A 24,577-nucleotide genomic window follows, 5' to 3' on the forward strand; every position below is an offset into this window, starting at 1 on the left:
CAATGGCTGTATTTCACAGGCATTAGTTTCAGATACTATAAACTAAAAACTAAGAACAGGACAAGTGCATGTGTCCCACATAAAGTCTTTTCTTTGGGGTTTTCATGGTTGTTTTTAAAATGATGTCTCTTATTTATCTTTACAGGTTGATCTGGAGCTCTTCATATGAACCAGGTTGCCTGTTTTCACATGGTTTGATCTTTTCTGCGAATTCTCCAGTGAAACGAACATTTAATGTTTCGTGACTTTATGAAAGTGAAGCATGTTGTGGTTTCACTTCTTTGGAGCACAAAGTCCTTTGGTTCATACTTCCATCACTGTATGTTTAGTATTAAGATTTAAGGGTATACTGTGCTGGATTTTCGGTTACTATTTTTACAAGCATGCTGGTCAGCAAAAGTAAAAGTAAAATCCAAACTCAGATTCAGTGTAGTTTGGGTTTTGTCTCACTATATTTGTGTTGTTTTTTTGTTTTTTTTATCCCAGTCTCTCTTGAAATACTGCTGCTTACAGTTTGGCACCTGGTCGCCACCTTTTTAAGGCCCTGACCTCACATAGGTGCTCTGTTGGGGTACATAAATATCCTTAACTCAGAAAATACGAAAATACAGTGAGAGGGCTGAGTCTCACACTTTTAGTGGGTCATAAGTGATGATTGAGAGGGATGTCTTTTTTAAAGGGAAATCCTGCCTTGTATACCTTAATTTCTTCTCTGTTTCCATTTGTCAATAGCATGTGGTATCTTTGGTCATTCTTTCCCCATGTTTTCCTTTATGTAATATCAACTGCAGGACACATTTGTGTTTTTTTTTATTCTAAAAATAGATAAATACACTATGTCCTGAGAGTTTGTTGCTAACGTGTTACCAGAGGCTGATTACAGCTTCCTCTTGGCAGTCCTATCGTCCTCGAATGAGCCCTCTCCCACTAGTGACACTCAGTGGTTTGAACAGAAATAGTCACTTTGTGACTCACTCGACTTTGCACTCTCAAAATATGATGTCAGAGATTAATTGAAAACTGAATGTCAATGAAATCATTTCACATGTCGAAAAATTATTTCAAAGCATTCATTATAAAATGTCACAAGTGGGAAAACTAGTGCATTTGTGGCCCTGGGGAGGTTGGGATTTAAAGGTACAGTGCTCTCTTGCCAATAACAACATTAATTTGCATATCAAAGGATCTTTGATTTGTAATAACATGTAAAACACAAGTGTAAGTAATGACACTAAAGGGACGGTTCACCCAAAAATCAAAAGTGCCCGCTTTTTCTCTTACCTATTGCATTTTATCAGTGTAGATTGTTTTGGTGTGAGTTGCCGATTATTGGAGATATCGGCTGTAGAGAACTAGATAGAACTCGGTTTGCGGTGCTCAAAGTGACACAATACTCCAGGCTCACTCAGCTTAATGGAATGCAGCCATTGTTAATGTTATTGTTTACACCTGTACTTTTCCCACTGAGACATCAAGATGTCTGCTGTCAAAAAAATACCCAACATAGACATGTGTCAGACTGACTGCATGAGTACTTTGACATTTCAGATTAACTTCAAAACTTAACAACTGAATAACATATTGTTTACTGATTTTTCCTTTCTGTGTGTGCGTGTGTGTGTGTGTGTGTGTGTGTGTGTGTGTGTGTTTAACGCCTTTTCCCAGTATTCCCCAGTTATCACAGCCTTCCTGGAAAGAGACCTTTAAATGGGAAAGCAGCCAGCGGAAGAGAAAAAAGAAATTTTGTGATTCAAAGCACGGTTTTACTGTCATCTCTCTGCGCCTACTCTACAACACACACTGAGTCATAATCCAGCGGTGGGGAATCAAGGTTCCTGTGTAATGGGTAAACACTCATCAGCGGTCTGACTGAGGTCACTCACCTGGCCTGCAGTGTCCACTCTGCATGAATCACCCCCTAAAGGCAGGAGATTTACAGTCTGATGTACATGTACACTTTATTAAAACATTATATCAGCTCCTAACTGACATTTTTCACTCTACACTCTCCTCTCCCTATTATCTATTATCTCTGTCTAAGATCTGGTCACAACCAGGCAGCCACTCCCTCCTGGGGATCGATACCCTGCACTGACCGAGGCATATTTGCCCTCTGGACCCCACAAGTGTGTGCCAGCAGACACCCACGCTTCACACACCGCTGCAGAGTCTCTCTGCTCCTCGCCCCACCACCAACACCTCAGGCTGGAGTCAGCAGACCACCCAAGGGCTGAGGAGAGTGCACACTGGGAGGCCTGGGTGGGTGAATGCACTGAGGGATGGCTGTGTTTTGGAAAGCAATGGCAGGTGGACTGCTGCTCACTTTGAGCCTCACTCTCCTGGGATGGGGAGTCGAGGGGCAGGGGAATGGACGGGGCAAGGTATGTTCACACATGCAAAGCCACAAATGTAATGCGCTGGAATGATATGTGTGTTGCCTAAAAATGCATTCGCCAATCTCTGTCTTATAGTCTAAACAGTATGTGTGCCCATTGGCCATTTCAAAAATAAAGGAACAATAAAAAAGCACAAATCACAAAATATAAAATTCTGTAGCTTTTATTAAGTCCCTGGTTCCTGTGGATATGGTTTTTGCGCACTGTACAATTAGGAAAAGTAACTGAAAATGTGTTTTAAAAAGTATTAATTCTATGTTTTTGGAGGAAGGGATGCAGTCAAAGTGCAATACAATACCCTAATATTGACCACAGCATTGATTAGTAGTGGACTACATGTATATATGTATAGGGATTGAAGTAATTTATTTTGCCTTTTTAAATACACCAAACAAATTTCAGTCATAAAAAGAGATGACAGGTTTTTTTTGTTGTTGTTGTTTTTAATTTTTAATTGTTTTTTTTTTTTTTTTTTTACTATTGGCCCTTTTTGATGCAGAGCTGTTAGTAATGATTATTTTCATTCTTAATTAATCTCTCCTAATGACTCAGTTTCCTGGTCTATAAAATGTCATAAAAACGTGAAGAAATGTTAATCTGTGTTTCATAAAGCCCAAGATAATGACTTCAAATGTCTCGTTTTATCCACAAACCAAACATGTTCAGTTTACTGTCACAGTGGAAAAAAAGAAACCAAAACACATTCACATCTAAGAAGCCAGAATCAGAAAAATTGGAGTTTTTGAGTTAAAAAACACTCAACTACTTATACAAACTACATTTCCCTCAAAGGTAGTTTGCTGTAGTTCAGCTTCTTCCAGTGGGAAATAGTTGGTAGCTTGTGCTTTTAAAGCAGCTGCCCCAACACTGATTAACCAGTAAAAAAAAATATGAATCAGTTCATACTCTATGCCATTCAGACACCAGTAGTGGTATCCTATTAAGTCCTAATAATAGTTTATTTAGACTTAGGACTTTGCTCAGTTTGTGGAAGGACAAATAAGCGCCGTTTCCACCACACCCCCAGCAGCTGTTTTTACCCCATTGAAGAATTTTTCCTCCGTTAGGTTTCATGATAGCCAGTAAATACTGATATACTGTAGCTGGATAATGTCTTGTCAACAACTTGACATTGATTTTGCACTTCATTACCACTTGCACTCCCCTCGTTAAAAGATCATTAAGTTGAATCAATAAGTGAATAAAAATCATCACTCCTGGCTTTAACCACTAACCAATCAAAATACCTGACAAGACAATACAAAAGCAGGGTTTAATGACTGTCAGCTGTGGAAGAATGAACAAACTGAAGGGACGATTTAACATTATGAACTCCGTGTCTTCCAGAAACAAGTATCAGGAGGGACGACCGTCTACCTTGGCCAGGACAGAGACATCTGGAGGCCACTGATCCACACAACAGTAAACCTCAGTGAGATCAGCAGGTACGTCAGCAGGAGCAAACCACTCCACCGTGAAGGCTTCACAGCAACCGCTCACCGAAACTCTGTGGTGAAGGAGGCAGAAGGGCTTTTGAGTATTTGAAAAATAAAACCATTAAAAACTTTTACAAAAAACATTCAGAGACTTTGAGGAGAATATGTAACAGCAAGTACAGATGTAGAAGATGTAGAGGGAAAAATCCACACAACTGAATATTGTGATATTTTTGCGTGGCATATCGTCTTGATACAAACAACTATTGTTTTTATTTTATTTAATTGATTAATAATACAAATACAAATAAATAAAAAAATAGAATATTAAGATCAATTGCTCTCAGTCCATAAGATACAATTTACTGCAATCAAAATGATTGATAACCTAATATATAAACCTAAGATATATGTAATCAAATATAAAACACATTTTGACTATTATTTCCTTTGGGGACATAATTTGCAGTTGAATAAAGATTAGAAATTGCAACATATTAATATAAAAATATTACATAGCCCTTTATTGTATTCTCCAATTTTTCCCTTGAAATGGCACTGGTCTTGCTAAAAAGTATTGTTTGCTGGCATTAAGATTTAAAAATCAGCTCAAGATCAATTAATCAGAACTGGGGAGAATCATCAGCATTCCCTTGAATTTAACCCTTGACTATTCTCCTGCTCTGCAGTATCAAGTCATCCTTTCAATTACGGACGTTTGACCCAGAAGGTGCCGTTTTCTACGGAGACACCAAAAACGGGGACGACTGGTTTGTTTTGTCCCTGATAAATGGCATCCCCTTGATGCAGATCAGCAACGGAGACGTTCTCATCAGCGTGGAAGGCGGCCCCAAGATCAATGATGGAAAATGGCACACAGTGAGTGTGCAGTGTAGTTTTTTGTGTGTGTGAATCAGTGTCTTGAAATAAATCTCAGAAACAAGTTATTTTGCACTGGAAACAAGTGAAATGTCCTCATAATATTCTAAACATCATCATAATAATCACTTATTATGTGTCGCACAGCTGTAACTTTTTGTCTAAATTCTGCTTGTGCTCCTGGCGCCACAAAGCTGGAGGTAAGCAACCACAAAAAGTTTGTGATTCTGGAGGTGGACAGCTCCGATAGGCTGGTGGTGGGCCTGCAGTCCGAACAGACAGAAGAGGTGATTTCAGGGAAACTCCGACTGGCTCTTGGTGGGATCCTGATCAACAAGGAACGGATGATTGTTCAGGTATATTGTATTGATCCACCTGTGATATTCTACATGGCTTTACATTTTCTTTTATCTTTCTTGTTCAATAGATACAACATTTTGGTAATTTGTTAGTTATTTGGTCCATTTTCCTTTGCCTCATGTAATGATTCACTATAGTTCCTGTAATGACTTTCAACAACATACAGAAAAAAAATCATGAACTGTTCATGAAGCTGATGAAGTTTTCTCAGCTGGAACACAAGAACTCCCAAAGGTACTATGACTGCAGATGTGGAAGAAGTATTCAGATCCTTTACTTAAGTGAAAATACTAATACCACCCTATGAAAATATTCGGTTACAAGTAAAAGTCCTGCATTGAAAATATTACCTAGGTAAAAGTAAGTACGCATGATCAGGAAAGACTCAAAAAACTCAAAAATTATTCTCAAAAATATTTAGAAAAAACACCCCGAAACACAAAAGTAGAGAGAAAAAAAAGCAGAACAAACACTCCAAACCTCAAAATTATAATAAGAAAAAATACTACCAAAAGGTCAATTTTTTTAAAAAAAGAAGAAAGAAAGACTTACAATAAAATCATAGTTATAAAAATATCAACAAATCACCCCAAACTTCTGAATTAAAAAAAATACAACAAATGGCTAAAAAAGAAGAATTATTAAAAAAATAAAAAATCGCAAAAACACAGAAAGAGACTTAACACGATGTGATCAGCAAATTTGTCAGATTTCAACTGTACCACTGTTAAATGTCCATGTTTATCATCTTGCAGTTCATTCCACTAAAAACACAGTTGCGTTCTTTGCCACAGTTTGAGCCGCAGATGGACGGCTGTGTGCGGGAAGGCAGCTGGCTAAACCTCAGCGTCCCCTGGGAGGCAGAGGCGGAGGAGCTCTGGCCCTGCTATCAAAACGTCCAACCTGGCAGCTTCTTCCCTGGCACTGGATTTGCCATTTTTAACACCTCAGGTGGAAACATTGTGCTCTATTATACAAGATATAATAACAAGCTTTCCTGGATGATGCATTCTTGCATGGCATCACTTGTAGCAATATACTTTTATTTATTATATGTTGCATTCAGATTAATTTTGCACGTTATTCTTCTGTCCGCAGTTTTCCACATTGAGGCAGATCTTGGGGTCAAGACTGAACTGTGGGGAGATTTTAGTGAGATGGATGGGACCATTTTGAGCCTCAAGGCTCCTGGGCAAGAGCTTATGTTCGCTTTAGTGGCCAATAATAACACAAAGGTACGCACATCAATCAGACATGAGCCAAAATGAATTTGCTAATAATACCTAGCATCTGTTTAAAACTTGTCATGGCACTGTAATGTTTTCTTACATGAACATGTGCGTCATGTAGGGGAGAGCGGGGTCGGTTGCGACAGGGGAACAGTGCCTTTTTAGCAAGTCGGAAAGCAACTATGCTATACACCATGCTCATACTCAGCCACACCCTCTTCATTTTCACCTTCAAAGTAGAGACCTTCTGACTATTTCTCAAATTGTATTCACATATTTAAAATCTACAACGTGTAAGTACATTTTTGGCTCTTTTGTTATTTTACTTCTTCCATACAGTTTTTAAGTCATGCTACATACAAAAAATACTGCATTATAGTATTGTTTATGGTTCCTGTCTTTTTACAAATTAACAAAAAGTGGGAAAAAAACAAGGAAAAAAGCCTCTTGCATAAACTTCATATAGACCAGGCATGTCCAAAAACTTATTAACTTAAGCTTATTTCATGTTGATATATAAATGTCCCAACTGACCCCGCTCTCCACTTATCCCCATCACATAAACAGATTGGAGACTGCTATGAATTTATCCACAGCGTAATGTCAAGTTATTTCTTCTGTCTTTTTGTTGAATTTGCAGGAGGTCACACTCACTTTCGGCAAAGAAAAAATCAGTTTGAAAGACACTTTGAAGAGACTGGTGATAAACTTTCACACAGATTTTCTGCAAGTGCTTCAAGATGAAGATGAATCTAAGATGATTACGTTACTTATCAGTCCCGTGAGCCACCCTGGTTATCTGACCACATGGAGAGAGGGTAATCTCGCCATTGGAGGTCTACTAGGTGAGGTTAACCCTTTGAAACCTGAGCAAAGTGGTTTGATTTTTCTCAAAAGCATGGTGAGAAGTTAACAAGCAACTTAACAAACAAACAAAAAACGAGAAAATTACCTAAAAAGTGCTAAAAATGAAAATATATATTGATTTTATATATTTTATTATATTTTTTGTAAAATAATTTTAAGTAGAATATAATTTTTGACATTTTTCCATATTTATTTTGATATTTTTTAAATAATCCTCCCTCTATTTGAAAGCTCATTTTTAGGTAATTTTCTTGTCAACTTTTACTAATGTCTTGCAATATGTGGGACATTTCCTACCAAGTTGGTCATTGCCTTTTCTCCCCATGTTTTTCAAAACCATTTTGTTTGGGTTTCAAAGATAAAAATTTTGGAAAGTGCCAATAATATGATATATACCCATACAGAAAATCTAATGATTAGATCAGACAAGGAGTGTCATTGTGTGTGTAATAAGGTAATTTGTGTTGTCTTTTTCTTCTTTTTTCATTTTTCAGGTGAGGACGACGTTGGCTCCCATTTCTTGACAGGCTGTCTGGAGAAGATCCAGGTTCAAGAAAAGGATTTGGATCTGGATTTAGCTGTCAAACACATGTCAATCTCTTCTTACAGCTGCCCTGCATAAACCATGAAAGTATGCATGTTCAATATGTGGACTCAGTGTTTGCAGTGGATGGCCTTGGGCCCAAATGACATAAAAAAATACAATGTGTGTAAAGTGCTTAATTGTAAATAAAATGAAAGAGAGCATAATGATACCCTAAAACAACTATATTTTCTTATTATAATTTTGTAGTTGTATGTGGTATTTGCACTAATTTACCCCTAAAATGTGAAGAATTTACCATAAAATATGAATGTGTTATAAATTTCTCTCCCACTGCCCTCATTTTAATAGACTATGCTGAATAATCTGAGAAATGTGACCATGGTAAGTACACCAGTATGTTTGTAAATAAAATGTGATTCTTTTTAATATAGCTATCCATGAATATGTATATTACTGCTGCATTTAAGGCAAAATACAGGTCTCCAGGCTTTAAGGAGATGCAAACACTGTGATAAAACACAGATACAGAGTGGGGTATGCCTGAGACAGATTTAAGACATGTATTTTGCTCCCTCTAGTGGATTATTAAAGATCATGTTAGTCATACTGTCCACTATGATGCTTCTCTAATAATAAAATAACACTAGGTTCAGGTAAAATAAGAAATTAGAATAAAAATCAAGATCTTTTTTCTTTTGAGAGGAAAGTGTTTCAGTAAATTCTTACATCATATGGGTATTTACAACTATAAATAAAACGTTCACTCACTAAAATCAAAAGTATTTATATTCAACAGACTTCACATTAGTTGTTATTTGACCAAAGTCTAAAATAAAAAAAAACGCTGATTTAAGCCAGATATAGGCCTAAAATAAAATATAAAGCCTTCAGTTTCTTAATATTAAATGTAAATTTACTGTTAAAATTTATATTTAAAACAATCTAATAATTTATTATCGAGTGTCAAGCCTAAAATTAATGATGTCATGAGTCATTTTTTAGTGTTACAGAAATGGGTGCGGTACAGTTCAATCGGATCGATTGCGGTAATCTCCCGGCTGCCGTAACGTCAGCTACTGTCGTAAACTGCGACTGTCGTGAATACTGGCCGCCCACTGAAGATGGCGGCGGAGCTGCATCCGCGGAGCGGAAAGCTGATCGGCCTGTCCAACTCGAACCGAACCGCCCGGCGCAACCAGCCAGTCCAGGAGTTCAACCATGGCCTGGTGCTTAGCAAGGAGCCGCTGAAGGACCGAGATGTCTTCACCGTCCGCATTGACAAGAAGGTAAACAACAGCAGGCCCGCCGCTGATGCTCCTCCAGAGCGGGGATGGGAGCAGCGGGAATGCGGGAGCAGAGCTTGCAGGACGGGCCGGGGGTCTGTCTGTGTCCGCAGTCAGGGGCTTCCCCCCACACGGGGCGGCTCACTGTGACAGCGACTACGGTTGTTCGGGGGCGCAATGCATACACCGTCGGAGATTTATCGAGGACGTACAGTAAGATTACCACGTTATTTTGCGTGTGGATATGTTAAACGGATCACTCGGCTAACGGTAGCCTGCTTGTGTTGCCTTGGTACCGTCAGTTAGCCATGCTAATGAGCCGCTAGCAAGCAGCGTGAGCTCAGACTAGCTAGCGTTTGTGGAAGGTGCTTTAGGGCTCCGTCGTGTGTTGACAAGGACTTGTTGTTGTTTATGTTACCACAGGAGCTCAATTAATATTGTTAATAAGCTCTGTGTAGTTTTGTTTAGAGGGTGATAGCTGTAGGTGCCTGTCAGCCTCCCTGCCTGTCTGCCCTGGTGGCTAATAATACTGCAGTGCTCATACCAGACGAGCGGGCTAATATAGCGACTTAAAGGCTATGTGTGAACCGAAATTGGCACAAAAGCGTATAATTAGCCACTGCTATCTGCTCCCAGTGTTAATAGTAATATTCAGAGTGGCAGGTTGCACTTGCGTGTGTAATGCATGAGGAGCTGACCACTAAAAGGTACGACCCATTAATCACTGATCTGCTATCTGTAAACATACAATGCATTTGCTTTTAAATGGTAAATGGACTATGCTTGTACAGTGCTTTTCTAGTCTCAAAGCGCTTTAACACTACATGTCACATTCACCCATTCACACATTGGTGGCCGAGGCTACTATACAAGGTGCCACCTGCTACTCAGTAATCATTCACACACACTCACACTCTGATGATGCAGCATCAGGAGTAATTTGGGGTTCAGTATCTTGCTTGCTTGCTCTTGGATACTTCGACATGTTGTCCAGAGGAGCTGGGGATCGAACCGCTGACCTTCCGATTAGAGGACGACCCACTCTACCTCTGAGCCACAGCCACCCCCTTTTATTTAAGTTAATTGTCAATTTTGAGATATTTCACAAAAGAAATACCAGCAGAATATGGGAATAGAGTGGAGTACATGTTTTATTTTACTATGTTATTACTGCAGTTCTTAAACACTTCTTACCTAAAATCTTAACTTAACAATTAACAATTCAATATAACTTCATTTTACTTAAAATAAACTTGAATAAAGAAAGTAAATGTAACTATAAATCTTGAGTTATTTAAACTTTATATCCAGATGGTAAGTTTTCTTGAAATGTAGCTGCATTTACTTTATTTTGTGTAGTTGTTGCAACTTAAAAATGACCATAACAATGACAATACAAATATGATTGACACGTTTGCAGCCAGCAGAATGCAAATACATAGCAAAGTAGTAAAGTTGGTTTACTGAAGTTGCTAAAACTTATGATTGATTTAATTAAACTAGTCATTTTTAAGTTGCATCAAATTCACAGAATTTTGTAAATATGAGTAAATTTTAAGTGAATGTAACAATTTGATATAAAGTAAACATAAATTTTGACTTGTAGCTAGTTTTATAAGTTCTGTTTTATACCAGTTTTTATAGATAGCATTTTTTTTATGACAACCAGTAACAAATTTAGTAAGATACAGCCACAGCTAACTCTTCATAATACTTGCCTACTTCTCTTATCAAACCAATATAAAATACATGTTTGTCCTGAAATATTGCTTAAAATGTCTCTTTAAGTTAACATATAGGCTGTTCCATTGATGTATGTTCATTTTTTCACTTGGCTGACTATGCTGTTCAATTTATTATTATTGTGAGGTGTGCTGAATGAACAAATGAAATTATTACTTCCTTCATCTTGACTTTAAAAGCTTTCATGTCACTTAAACATAAGTGCTTATCTGTGTCTTGTGCTGCGTTCTCTTGTGACTCTGGCCTCTCCATATCATATCGAAGCCTGTGCACCGTGTTTACATTTTGTCTGTTATCAGCACAGGGTGGCTTGTCTCTTGTAATGGCCTCTGCAGTCTGCAACCCTACTGGGTTTGTCAACAACATGGCAGCTCTGGAGCTTGTGCCAGTGCCAACTGGGCCACACACACACACCCTCCGAATGACAGTGTATGGCCAAGACACATAGTCAGGTTTCTCAGAAATTCAGCCATGATGAGACAGAGCTGCATGTGAGCCAGTGAAGCTAACGTGGTTTAATAGCACTAATTGTATATAAATGATTATCCATCGCTCATGGCGCTCTCAGGGCTCTCATAAACAGCCTCATGCTTTGACATGACATGCATAGCCTGTCTGAGAATCAATACTTTCCCATCACACGGCACCAAGATTGGCATGACTGCCCATCCTGTCTACTGTGCACTGAGCTACAATGGTTGTTGGAAAATGAGTGCAATAGGACGAACACATGAAATGATTTATTGGACCAGTAGTTTGCCCACTGTGGCACACTGTCAGTGGTTTAGGCTTTGTGTTTAAGGCTGCGGTCTACCAAGTGATCTAGAGCGGTGGTTCTCAAGAAGAGGTCCTTAAGGGAGTTCGGAGAAAAATGGGGAATAGTTTGCTTTTACTGTTTGATTCACTATAGAGATGCAATGTGAGGAGGTCTCATAAGAGTGACTTTCTGATAAAATATTGCACTTCTCCGCGGTTGCCTCTTGAACTGTAATTGACAACCACAGAATTCTTAATCATATCTAATAACCAAAATCTTTTCAGATGGAATATCCTTAAGCAAAAATACATCTGGAATATGATTTGTTAGCTGGTGTATCTCTTGCTTTATGCTTTTTATTTATAACTGTATGTTTTGACACATTTTGCCTTTATCAAAAATGTGCAGCTCCTGCATTTTGGATATTGCACTTTGCCATTTTGCAATTTCTCTTTTGCCATTATGATTTTTTATTAATTTTGACAACATTCAAATATACTGACTTTATACACAAATACAAATTATATAGATATAAAAGGATCCACAGTCAGACGAAAGAAAACAAACAAACAAAATAAAATATAATATAAAATTAGTAAAAGTATGAGGGTTTTAGTTAATTGTTTTCAAAGCCTAACATGTTTATTTTTTTTTAGATTTGTAATAAGACTTAGTAAAAATATCTATATTAAATACATTTCTTCGTCATAATCATGTTAATATTTTACATGGCAGTAAACCTGTTAAATTTTTAATTTATTCCCCCTACAGAGTTCAGCTGTTACATTTTGTCTCTGTGTGCAGGGTCTGCTGGATGAGATGCTTTTTCTACTCTATAAACCTTTTAGTGTTTCTCTGGCACTGCTTTTGATGCATTTAATTTTTTATTCTCTTCAGAGCTGCTCAGCGGTCATACTCGACATGCCTCCTGTAGTTATTGGTTTTTTGAAGAGAGAGAGAAAGAGAGAGAGAGAGACTGAGAGACTGAGAGACTGAGAGACTGAGAGGCAGACACCCACAGGCTGCTGTTACATAAGTGAATGAGCAAGAGAAGGAGATGTCTGTCTCCTCCACACAGCGACCCGGTCAGGCTGAGTTACTACTAAATCTGTTAACCCAGATACCCGGGCTTTCGTAGCACACTGCCTTACTTACGTAGCACCTGCCACAGAGCTGAGGAGGACACCACGGGAGCAGACGAAGGAGAGGAGGCAGCGTAAAAGACGATATTTTTAAAAATGATATTGTTCTCAGAGGAAATCTTTTGTTTTCTCCTCGGCACGGAGGTGAGCTGCAGTAAAACATCCCCGGAGCTGGTCAGGCGTCAATGTTATGTTCAAGGTCACGTCATCAGGGTGGATTTCTGCCAACTTCAGCTGGAGTCCTGTGGAGTACCAGAGTGAAAAAAAGGGAAAAGGAAAGCGGCTGAAGATTGATGTTAAAGTTTCCGAGAACCTTTGACTTCCTTTCTCGAGGAACGAACCGCATGGCTTTTTGTTGGACTTCATTTTCTCTGCGGGGCAGCGAGTGGAGTGCAGCGAGCCAGGAGATTGCACCTCAGTGGGATGACGTGGGTTCGTGCCCCTTTGTCGGCAAGCATCTGCCGGGCTGAAGTGTCTCTAAGCAGGACTGTGAATCACCAGCAGCTGCACCGACTCTGCTCCACAGTACAGCTGACTCTGCACTCTGTCGTCCACGTCATGGAGGCAAAACGCACGAAACATAGAAACGACCGCCAGAGATCAATAAAGTATCACATTATTGTGAGCTGATGTCGAGTTTTGTGTTTCGGGGAAGACATGGATATCTTCGGCTGCCTGTCATGTGATATGATTCCAATGTCATGCAAAGACGAAAGGAGTTTTGCAGTAAAACATTTGTTTTCATGTTTTCATTGTTTGTTTTCATGTCTTGAGTATTCGGTGGAACGCAAGATCATGGAGGTGAAGCTTGTTCAGATGTTGTTTGCTTTGTGTGTGCGCAGGTTTAATCATTCCAGCTAGACCACATAAGCATTAGGGTGTAAGAAAATATAGATACGCTTGAGTATTATGATACTGTTATATGAAACTATATTGAATGTCAAATAACACAATTTTAAATTGTTTACAGTTTAGTATCTTCTTAATTTGTTTGCCAAAAGACTCCTGTAATTTTATGTATTTACTTATTTTATTTTATTGATAATTTTTTTGCTCAAACTGCACAAAATTTTGCAATTATAAATGCAGATCCCACTGTTCTGGTTGCATATAAAAGCAAACTTTGTTCTGCATATGTAGGGCCAAACTTTATACAATAACAGTTTTCCTAAAATTAGATTTAAAAAAAAAATTGCAATAAATCAACTTGCTTATAATATAGCAGTATATTGCAATATACTGAGTCATAACCCCTGTATCGTGATATGAGTTGTATCTCCAGATTCTTGCCATTACAAAGACCTGATAGGTATCTGCGTTTTCATGAGAGCGCTTGCAGTCAAACCTATTATGGTTGTTTCACACACTACATAGGGGAATAAAGAAAACACGATAAAGGAGATAGGAGGAAATTAGTGAAAAATGCACACTTGTAATATGACCCCAAATGTTGCATACTGTCAGTTATAATTGCAACAGTTAATCGATTAATTGATTGGTTGTCAACTGTTAAATTTATCAGCTAATAATTTGATAATCGATTCATGTGTTTGACTTTTTTTTTTTTAAAGAGAGAAAGTAAAAAAAAATCCCTGATCCCAGCTACTTACATGTGAATGTTTTCTTGTTTCTTTGCCCCTCTATGGCAGTGAACTGGTTATATTTTTAGGCAAAACAAGATATTTTAGAATTTTTTTGGCTTTGGAAACTCAGGTTTTTCACTATTTTATGACATTTTATAAACCAAAGAACTAATCGATTAATTGAGAAAATGATCGACAGAATCAACGATGGATGTAATCATTAGTTGCAGCCCTACGCTCTGTTAAGTTCTTTAATCTGGTCTCTTGCACCTGGTCTAAATATAGCACAGCGCGTTCACTCTACTACCTTTCCGCATCAAAATGTATTATGTAAATCTATTTTTGGAAGTTTGGTACTGGTGAACTGAGAGATGAGAAATGAATTAGTTTGACCTGGGCTGATCCCCACACACACACACACACACACACAGTATTACAAGTTATTAATGCTTGGATACTGCTAGACAATCATTGGTGCTACATTTTGCTACCACACAGCTCCGTTTGCGTCAAGTTTCTTTTTTTGTCACTGTGTGCTCGCACACTGTCCTGCTTTGTTTTCAAAGCAGCGCTCCCTGAGCGATGTTCTTTACTGACAGAGTGACTAAAAATAACACGATGGATCATACAACAAGGCGCACTTTGTTTTCCATAGATATCTACCTGCAGTTTTTAGCACAGTGCTGCACTCTTTCTGTGATCAGAGTCTTTCTGTGATCAGAGTAACAGCTGCTGACAACTTTTGTTACAACTCATCATAGTTGCCAGATTGTCTGAATTTTACATCTTTATAAGATTCACTTTAGGCTGTGTCAGTAATATTAAAAACTATCACGCTTTGTGAATGTACCATTATTTATGATAAATTACAGACTGATGTAAATATTCATTGAGTTTTTCCGTTATTCCCCCCTTTAGGTGAACTCTTGGAGCGGTTCCATTGAGATTGGTGTGACGGCACTGGACCCCGCCGCGCTGGACTTCCCCAGCAGCGCCACAGGCCTTAAGGGCGGCTCCTGGATCGTGTCGGGCTGCTCGGTGCTGCGTGACGGCCGCTCTGTCCTGGAGGAGTACGGCCGGGACCTCGACCAGCTTGCTGAGGGCGACCGGGTGGGCATTCAGCGCAGCTCCCGCGGGGAGCTCCACCTCTGGGTGAACGGGCAGGACTGCGGTGCAGCAGCGAGCGGCTTGCCGCCCAAGCTCTGGGCAGTTGTGGACCTGTACGGCAAGTGCACTCAAGTGACGGTGGTGAGCTGTGAGCCTCCGCCACCCTCTGCGGAGAAAGAGACAATAGAGCGGGACGAGGAGGTGGAGGATGAGGAGGAGGAGGAGGAGGAAGAGGAAGAGGAGGAGGAAGAGGTGGTGGTGCGTGGAGGTCGGGAGGATGCGGGGATCACGGCACTGATGAATGTGGCAGCAATGAATGGAATGATGAATGGAGATGAAGGTAGGGGTGCCTTTTTACTGGGTTCCTGCAGGTCCTTAAAAAGCCTTGAAAGTCATTTAATTCATTAATATAATAAAAAGGCCTTTATTTTAGGGATGCACAATATTGGATTATTTCCTGATATCAATGTACTTTTTCCCACCTAGTTTTAGTGATCATAAAGTCTCTTCTGTAGTTGAATTAACATCATATTATGCATACTCTTATCATGATGGCCCTCCAGCACATGGAAACATAAAACACAATGTTTATCAGTGTATGTAATATTCATACATTGTGCAAAATATGAAAAATACTCCAACTACGGGTTGATGTTTTGTACATGTTGACTTTGTCCAATATCTGCCGATACTGATGATGTGCCAATGTTATCGTGCATCCCTCCTTAATTGTTATAAAAATGTCTTAAATCAATCTTTCAAAAATCATAAAAATGTTGTGACATGGGTAGTAGAATATTAGGAATTATTATTATTATTTTTTTAACATTGCATTGTATAATGTCACAATGTGTACCTTTAAATATGTGCACTGAAATGCTTCTTACATTGACATCATGAAGATCAGGATGACAAAACCAACAACACGTTTACCATCCAATCACATTACACAAAAAGAACAAGCTTTTTTCAAGCCATACTGATTGGAAACCTTTATGATAATATGTTAATTATTTGACAGGTGTTCCACTCTTTTCCAGCATTTGAAATGGGTTATCTAACTTTTTAACTTAACATTAAAAAAATAGTCATGTTTGGGAAGAATGATTTTTTTTCTTGATTATTGTGAAATTAATAAATTTTTGGGATTCATTATTTTTACCTGTTATATTCCTTTTTCACTCTCCTCCCTGTCAGTGCCTGAGCTTAGCTGCAGTCACAGCAGACCAGACAAGTTCCCCAACAACCTGGAGCCGGACACGGGTAAGAAAGTCCTCCTCAGGTCGGTTGATGGACGTTGTGCAACATGACCTGTATTGACGTCCTCTTCCTCTCTCTCTCTTCAGTTCTGACGGAGCACCAGCTCTTTGACGTGTTCAACAACGCAATAGTATCTTTTTACCGCTCTGAGGATGAGGGCGGAGGGGAGGATGGTGGAGGTGGAGGAGGAACAGGAGGTAGTGGCGGCGGAGGAGGAAATTCAGGATCTGACTCCTCTTCTAGAAATGACAGGGGGAGCAGCAGTGGAGGAGGTGCAGTCAACAGCGACAGTGGAACAGGGACAACAGGGGGGAGTAGTAGCGGAGGAGGAGGAAGTGGTGGAGGTACTGGAGATAGTGGGAACACTAACAACAGTCCTGCTGGTAACGGAGGAGTCGGGCCGGCGGCGGTGATGGGTGCGATGACCACCAACGACGCTCTGCTGTTCCACGAGAAATGTGGCACACTGATCAAACTGAGCAACAACAACAAGACAGCGGAGCGGAGGAGACCGCTGGACGAGTTCAACAACGGTGTGGTGATGACCAACCGGCCGCTCCGACACAACGAGATGTTTGAGGTGCTTATAATCACACAACTCAGTACTGCCATGTAGTACATGAATAATGCAGTGACGGCCAAAGAGCGACTTTTATACTCTGTTGTTGTTAGTTGAGTAGAGCTGGGTGATTGTAAAATAATATCACAGTTTATCTGAGGAGTAGTTGAGAGATCACTCGGCAATAGAGCTGAAAATAATGATTAATAATGATCAAAGGGACCTTGAGGAACGTCATGCGAAGTGCATCCTCTGAAAGTCTGAGGTCTGTAGTTTGTTACTTTTTATTTTAACGAGACTTTGAACATCCTATAGGTTACATTAGGTCATGTCATACAGTGATAACCATTTCACAAAAGGGTCTCACTGCAGTGAAACGGCTGCAGTGGGGGTAAACAACATCACACATTAATACAGTTGGGCTCATTAAATCCACAAGAGTCTCAGCTTCCCAGTCAGTCCCGGTTTATGCAGTTTCAAGACTGTTTAGGGACCCCAATGCATATAAATACAATAGGTAAAACTCATACATTTGTACTGTTTTTGCCTAAAAGTCAATGGGACTAGCACAAAGTGGGTTAATCTGCAAATGTCTGGGTATCTATCAAGAAACTTTTGTGGAAATGGACATGCCAGTTGTTTCCCTTGCCAAAATATAAACTGACTTTGGAGCGTTATTTACCGGCCTTGTGAAAAGATAGATTGCATGGTTGGTACCAGTTAAACCCTTACCCGTACCATCATCACTCTAGCTTAAAATTCAGGTGACTGCAGCCTCCAAAATACACTAATGTTAGCCACAGAGGGGAAGAGATCAAGGTGCTTATAGTACGTACTCGAAACAGTCAAATACAGAGATCAGTGTATTTTCTTTTTCAAAATGTAGTCACATAACCTCCATGTGTTCGCTTCATGCCTTGCGGTCTGATGCTATTTATTACTCTGAGCTTGAGGCAGAACAGGGAAGAAAAAAATGTCAGCACCAGAAAAGCTTAAATGCATTTTTGTTCCATTTTCAGATCCGCATTGATAAGCTGGTGGACAAGTGGTCAGGCTCGATAGAGATCGGCGTGACCACACACAATCCCAACAACCTGGACTATCCTGCAACTATGACCAATCTGCGCTCAGGTTAGCACACACAAAGAGGCATAGAAAGTTAAACCAAAACTGTTGATGGTTGTGAAATGACTGATATCATTCTGGCTGCTTGTTTTAGGTACAATCATGATGAGTGGCTGTGGGATACTGACCAACGGGAAAGGAACCCGCAGGGAATACTGTGAATTTAGCCTCGATGAACTTCAGGTTTGTGATGGCACACGGACTAAACTCACGTTTCCAGTGTTCTCACAGTCAGGGAAAACCTTGAAAAGTCATGGAATTTGACAAACACATTTTACAGATCTGAAAATGTAATGGAACTAGTAAAAAAATCGTGGAAATGTGTTGTGTGTATTAAATTATGTAACATAATGTAAATTTTAATTTCTATAGCTGATGACGTAATATAGCTCCAGTATGCATCGATATGTGACAATATTTTGGTTCTGTCAGATGGATGGTTTGGTTTTTGTTTATTTGTTCATGTTTTAAGGTTTTGACATCACACATTTTAAAAAGAAATTTCACGCAATTTCTATAGAAAATTAAAATGTGCTTTTTGGATCTGAATTTTATTTATTTATTTTTCTAAAGAAATGGGTTTGTAGAATTTATTTTCTTTAACATTTTTGGTGATTTTTATAAAACAGAGATTTTTTTTCTTTTTTTTCTTTTTCGAAATTTTAATCGAAAACTTGGAACTTGTTGGCAATTTTTTTTTCTTAAACCCGTTTGAAAAGCGTGTTTTCTTTAAAAGTGACCAGAATGACACAGCCAGAAATTGAAGAAACATAAATTGTTGTTGGATTTTCAAATTTCCATCAGTTCTGGAGCACATCACGTGGAATATAGAAATTAAGTTTGAACAGAGTTTGAATCTTATGTGTTTGAAAAACACTTGGCAGTTGGGATTGGGGTCTTTGAAAAGTCATTGAAAGGTTTTTACATTTTGCCCATGAAAAAGTGTGGAAACCCTGCATTTCTCTGTGCCACCTACTCTGTGAGTGTGTCTGTTTTTTTTTTTATAATCTCCAATAACTCCTCTCATCCGTCTTTAGGAGGGAGATCACATAGGTTTGATGCGCAAAGCCAGTGGAGCGCTCCATTTTTACATCAATGGCATCGACCAAGGTGAGGCGCATTGAGATGTTTCATAGGTTTCACAGTTGGGCGAGGGTGGGCTGGATGTGGTGTTGTTGAAGTGATAGGGGGGCGATGGTTATAAATGAGTGAATGAGAAACACCTAACAAATCAGCTCCAAACAGAAAAATAGTGCTGAATCATGAATACATAGATTTTTTTTCGAAATGTTTTATTATCACGTGATCCCATAATGCTTTACATAAGAAACTCTTTGCTGTGGCTAAAATTAATGACTACATAGCTACAAGCTAAAACTATTAGCAGCGTCAGCGACGATATCGAGATGTGAATTTTGATGTATAACCTTTAGATTTGTAGTCAATACCTAAAACACAAGTTGGACAGAAATACTGTAACTGAGACTGTTGGCTGTGGAGAAAGTGTGATTCATTTCCACTCCCAACCACTCTGTGTCCTTCACAGGTGTTGCGGCGGCCCAGACTCCCGGCGTGGTCTACGGTGTGGTCGACCTCTACGGCATGGCTGTCAAAGTCACCATAGTCCACAACCACAACCACAGTGACCGCCTCAGACGCAACAACGCCATCATGAGGGCTTTATCACCCGATGTGGGCCGGCCAAGGCCGGCTCTGTCCCTAACTCCAGACTCAGAGGGGCCCGACCGACTGCTCTTCCACCCCAACTGTGGTCAGAAGGCCGCCATCATCAGTGACGGCAGGACGGCACTGCGGCCACAGTGAGTTCAACTCCCATAATTCTCTTGAAATAATTACAGGCATTCTTATTTTTTACATGCTCGATTTAGACTTGTAGTTGTTTTTGTTGACAGATTACATTTAAAGCTTAAAAAATCCATCCTGAACGCTCTTAAATAATTTATAATAATAATAAATTAATTAATCATTTTTTTGCAAGGCAAGTTTATTTATACAGTACATTTCATAGACAGGGCTAGCTTAAGAAAAATAAAAAGGCATAAAATAAACAAGTGAATAAAGATCAAAATGAAAATAATAATGATGAAAAGACAGGTAAAAGGCAAAATAAAGGAGCAATTTTGGTTAAAAGGTTGCCATAGTCATGAAAGAGTAAATGTAGATACAGTTGGTGAAAATCTCAGTCCTGGCAGTTTGTTTTAACGGTGGACTAAATATTAACGAAAAGATAAGATAGAGCTTTATTTCTTCTGAGGGAAATTGCTGTGCAGCAGTCGGAAGACTGCAGAGAGCAATACATAAAAAGACATAAGAAATAACATAACAGTAGATGCAAAATATACAAACTAGATAACAGTGAGGTGCAGAAAGCTGTTGTTATGTAGTGCAAAACTTTTGCTAAAGCAAAACAACTTTTGACTCTGGGAAGAGTCAGCTAACCGGGTCCTGATGACCTGAAAGATCTGTAGAGTTTGTAGAGAAGAAGTAGGTCAGAAATGTATTTAGGTCCTAAGCCATTCAATGATTTATACACACCCAGCTGCAGCCTAAAGGCATTTCTATAACTGTCTTATGGCCAGAGCTCTGCGGCACATTTTTTTTATGCATATAACTGGACAGACATTGTTAAGATATGTTTTTCTGTAGGTTATCATTAAATTTTCCACAAATCTAAAAACACATCAGCAGTGAAGGCAAGTTTCTTGATTTGTGGTCCAGTGAAATCCACTGAACCTTTTAGCAAAAATGCAAGGGAAGAATATTTAAATGCACATTTCATCAGCACGGCAATCCAAAGTGCTTTACATACAAAATGCAACACAAAGACATTCAAATACAATTAAAGCAGTATAGAATGAATATAAAACTGGGCAACAAAGCATTTCAATATACAATGGCATCTAAAGGTCCAGTGTGTTGGATTTAGGAGGATAAATTGGAAGAAATGGAATGTCATTCTAAGTATATTTTCTTTAGTGTATAATCACCTGAAAATTAGTATCAGCGTGTTTTTGTTACCTTAGTTTCTACAGGAATCCAAAACAGACAAACCAAGCACTGGCTCTATATTAAGCCACTTTTTTTTTAAGAGTCACCATAGTTAACAGCCCCTCTGTGACGAGCACCCGCAGAAAGCACTGATTTTTTTTTAAACTTGAAACTACTTTATTCTTTGTTTTACTGGTGTGTTTTGGAGACCTCTGTGGATAATTCGTCTCCCATAAAAAAAACTTCTGGAACTATAAAAACTGAAGGAATTCAAATCAGGAGAAGTTTCAGCTGGTTAAAATCTGCAGTTCTCACTGCTAGACGCCACCAAACCTCCCAAAATTTTAAACACTGCTCCTCTAAATATAAATAAAACAGCCTTTAACAACAGGGATTTTACTGGATTTTTGACATCTTCAGTCACCAAATGTTAATTTCGGTGCATGAACTTGTCAGAGAGGCAAGCTGAGTAGCTGAAAGTATAAAAGTACACTATACTCATCTGACCAACTTTTCTATGTTTGGAAAGTGTTAGAGCTTCTAAGGGTTTTTGGAATCTGCTGTTTTAAGTTAATATAAGTGTGAAAAAAACACTTTGCAATGAGTGAACTCTTCTACATGCAGCACTTTAAACGTAAACAGTTATATTCTCATAACACTGCTTCCACAGCGCGACTGATGACTTCAACCACGGCGTTGTCCTGAGTAGCCGGCCGCTGCGCTCCAACGAGGTGTTCCAGGTTCGCATCGACAAGATGGTGGACAAGTGGGCAGGTTCCATCGAAATCGGTGTCACAACGCACAACCCTGCATACCTGCAGCTGCCCTCCACCATGACCAACCTGCGCTCAGGTAAAACACATCTGAGATACCTGATGAAAGTTGGATTATATAACAGTAATCTGCAAGTTTGGATCTTACAACAAAAGAAAATCAGAATATGTTTATAGTCATTGTTAAGGCACATAACACAAAATTTAGTTGCACTACCCAAAAAGAGCTCAATAAAATAAGAATTAAAGACTCAAATACAAAATCCAGTCCAAGCATACATTCTCAGTACCTACATATGCGTTGACATGAAAGGCTGTATACAGAAAAAAAAAGAATATTGCATATAAAATCAGAATATTGCACATAAAATGAGAATAAAAACCTTTTTTGCTGTGTTTTCCAGGGACGTGGATGATGACGGGGAATGGTGTAATGCACAATGGAACAACAATACTGGACGAGTACGGACACAACCTGGACCGGCTGAAGGTGAGTAATTAACATCACTCTCTGTCGTTTTTTTTCCATCGCCCTCAATCCTCCTTCCATAACCTCTGACCTTTTTTTTTAACCCTTTCTTCTCACTTGCAGGCAGGTGACACAGTAGGTGTAGTGCGGAAAGAAGACGGCAGCCTCCACTTCTTTGTAAATGGTGTGGCTCAGGGCCCGGCCGCCTGGAACGTCCCTCCCAGCGTCTATGCCGTGGTCGACCTCTATGGCCAAGCTGCTCAGGCCACCATCATGGATGACATGGGTGAGAGATGGCGGAAGAGAGACAAGGCTCCATTTGAAACGGTTAGGATGCTTAAATATGTTTCAGCGATTTGAACGTCTTATCTTTTTCCCTTTTCCTTTTTTTTTTTTTTGTTAGTGGACCTCCCACCTCTGCCAGAGGACAGCTCAGAGGGCCCCACAGCTATGTCCCCGGGGAGCCCCTGCTCGGTAGGAGGAGCAAGCACGATCAATGACCTGCGTTTCCACCACCTGCATGGCACTAACGCAGTCATCACCAACGGGGGACGCACCGCCCTTCGTCAGAACTGCCGCAGCGAGTTCAACGACGCTATTGTCATTTCCAACAGGTGAGGAAATGCATGATAATATCACCTGCGGACCATAAAATGCTGTTGAGAAATGCTGTGTGGCTTGTCGGGCCACTCCTGCGCTAGGTGGCGTTGCTTGTAAAATCTTTTAAAGGCAGTAAGCACAAGTATTTGAGGGAGCCAGACAAAGACGAGTTTGACATGATATTTTACGGGGGTATAAACCAACAGGTAAAAAAAGAGAACTTCAGTCAGGTCTAGATAAAGTTAGGAGTTATTGAAATTCATAATTGTTCTGAAACAGCTCCCAATTCTGTCTCAAACACAGCGAATATTGTCAAAAATATCAATTTCGCTTTCTCTTTTTTAATTTATGGCTATAAAAACAACAGATACAAAAAATAAAGAAAAAAAATCACTATACTTTTAATTAGAGTACCTGTATAATGCAGATTTATTACAATTTACTCTTGCTTTCTCTAATTGTTAATGTTTACTAAAGTCTTTCTACTGTTCTCTGCTACTAAACAAGACAAAAAAAGTCGTTGTTGTCTTGTTAAACCTTTGTTATATATTTATCTTTTAACATCTGGAACACACTGCCTGCGTGAGCAGTGCTGGTCAGGTGCGTCTGTCAGCCGCAGCACATGGAGGAAATCGATTTTTTTCCACTTGTAACGCGTGGTTATCAGCAGAAATTGACTGTGAAAATGTTTTTTTTATAATTGTATTAACTCAATACCATCTTTTATTTTTACAATTTTAATGTCTTCTCACTTCTGTCACAGAGGTCAGGAAATACAAATACATCTGTTTTACTCAAACCTTTCTACTTCTGTTTCAAAATAAGAGTCTTCTGACAACTTTGTCAACAGAATCCCATCAGTTATTGACACAAGGCATTTTATTTTGAAACATTTTGAGGACCACATTGTTGACAATGCAGGAGCTTGCACGGCTTCATAAATCATAAATAAATGAGCGGAATATGTACTTATAATTGTGGAAATACAGATCTCATAGCAGCAGCAAGCTCTGCAGAAGCATCACAGCAACAATGCTGCCAGTGTGAATACAGAGAGCGTGCAACACGCTGCAGTTCGGCGACGCATGCAGTGTGTTCCAGGCCTGATAGAATTTTTTTGCTTTTAATATGTATTTTTCCCTGTGGTATCGAATATGGTATAGAGTATCACTATTATCAAGGTATTCAAAGTGAGAAATTCTATTATCGTGATGACACTACAGCTAAGATTAAATGGCGTTCAGAGAATTTGTTGTGATGAAGCTGCTTCTGGATTTTCATGTGACCTTGTAGGTGCCTTCGAGATGGAGAGCTGTTTGAAATCATTATTCAGAAGATGGTGGACCGCTGGTCGGGTTCAATAGAAGCAGGTGAGGCTTTCTTTTATGTCCATCCCTCTTTTTTAGACATGTGAATGAGGTAAATGGCAAAAATGATAATAAAAGCTATTCTA

At 39.3% G+C, this 24,577-nt stretch overlaps 2 protein-coding genes across 5 annotated transcripts in view; both read left to right on the top strand.

Moving 5' to 3' along the window:
• The first annotated feature begins 2,069 nt into the window (after window positions 1-2,069).
• Window positions 2,070-7,933, top strand: shbg (sex hormone-binding globulin). The gene is made up of 8 exons (XM_042512336.2): window positions 2,070-2,381; window positions 3,744-3,841; window positions 4,522-4,711; window positions 4,906-5,067; window positions 5,866-6,022; window positions 6,170-6,306; window positions 6,941-7,145; window positions 7,662-7,933. The coding sequence occupies exons 1-8, from the start codon at window positions 2,280-2,282 to the stop codon at window positions 7,787-7,789; spliced, it is 1,179 nt and encodes a 392-aa protein (XP_042368270.1). The 5' UTR covers window positions 2,070-2,279; the 3' UTR covers window positions 7,790-7,933.
• Window positions 7,934-8,799: 866 nt separating this feature from the next.
• Window positions 8,800-24,577, top strand: part of neurl4 (neuralized E3 ubiquitin protein ligase 4) — a 59,487-nt gene continuing 43,709 nt past the window's right edge. For 3 of the 4 annotated variants that reach the window (XM_042512249.2, XM_042512251.2, XM_042512252.2), the window contains exons 1-13: window positions 8,800-9,000; window positions 15,141-15,669; window positions 16,527-16,592; window positions 16,676-17,169; window positions 18,168-18,279; window positions 18,368-18,456; window positions 19,311-19,383; window positions 19,820-20,093; window positions 21,953-22,134; window positions 22,460-22,545; window positions 22,648-22,810; window positions 22,928-23,138; window positions 24,418-24,494. In XM_042512249.2, coding sequence (XP_042368183.1) covers window positions 8,836-9,000; window positions 15,141-15,669; window positions 16,527-16,592; window positions 16,676-17,169; window positions 18,168-18,279; window positions 18,368-18,456; window positions 19,311-19,383; window positions 19,820-20,093; window positions 21,953-22,134; window positions 22,460-22,545; window positions 22,648-22,810; window positions 22,928-23,138; window positions 24,418-24,494 — 2,521 coding nt within the window. In that variant the 5' untranslated portion in view covers window positions 8,800-8,835. Of the gene's footprint in view, window positions 9,001-12,323; window positions 13,441-15,140; window positions 15,670-16,526; window positions 16,593-16,675; window positions 17,170-18,167; window positions 18,280-18,367; window positions 18,457-19,310; window positions 19,384-19,819; window positions 20,094-21,952; window positions 22,135-22,459; window positions 22,546-22,647; window positions 22,811-22,927; window positions 23,139-24,417; window positions 24,495-24,577 lie in introns of those variants that run through there. The other variant, XM_088073912.1, reaches the window with a different exon arrangement.

This window comes from Plectropomus leopardus, chromosome 23, assembly GCF_026936395.1.
Source record: "Plectropomus leopardus strain MGB_pleo_1.0 chromosome 23, ASM2693639v1, whole genome shotgun sequence".
NCBI classification, from domain to species: Eukaryota; Metazoa; Chordata; class Actinopteri; order Perciformes; family Serranidae; genus Plectropomus; species Plectropomus leopardus.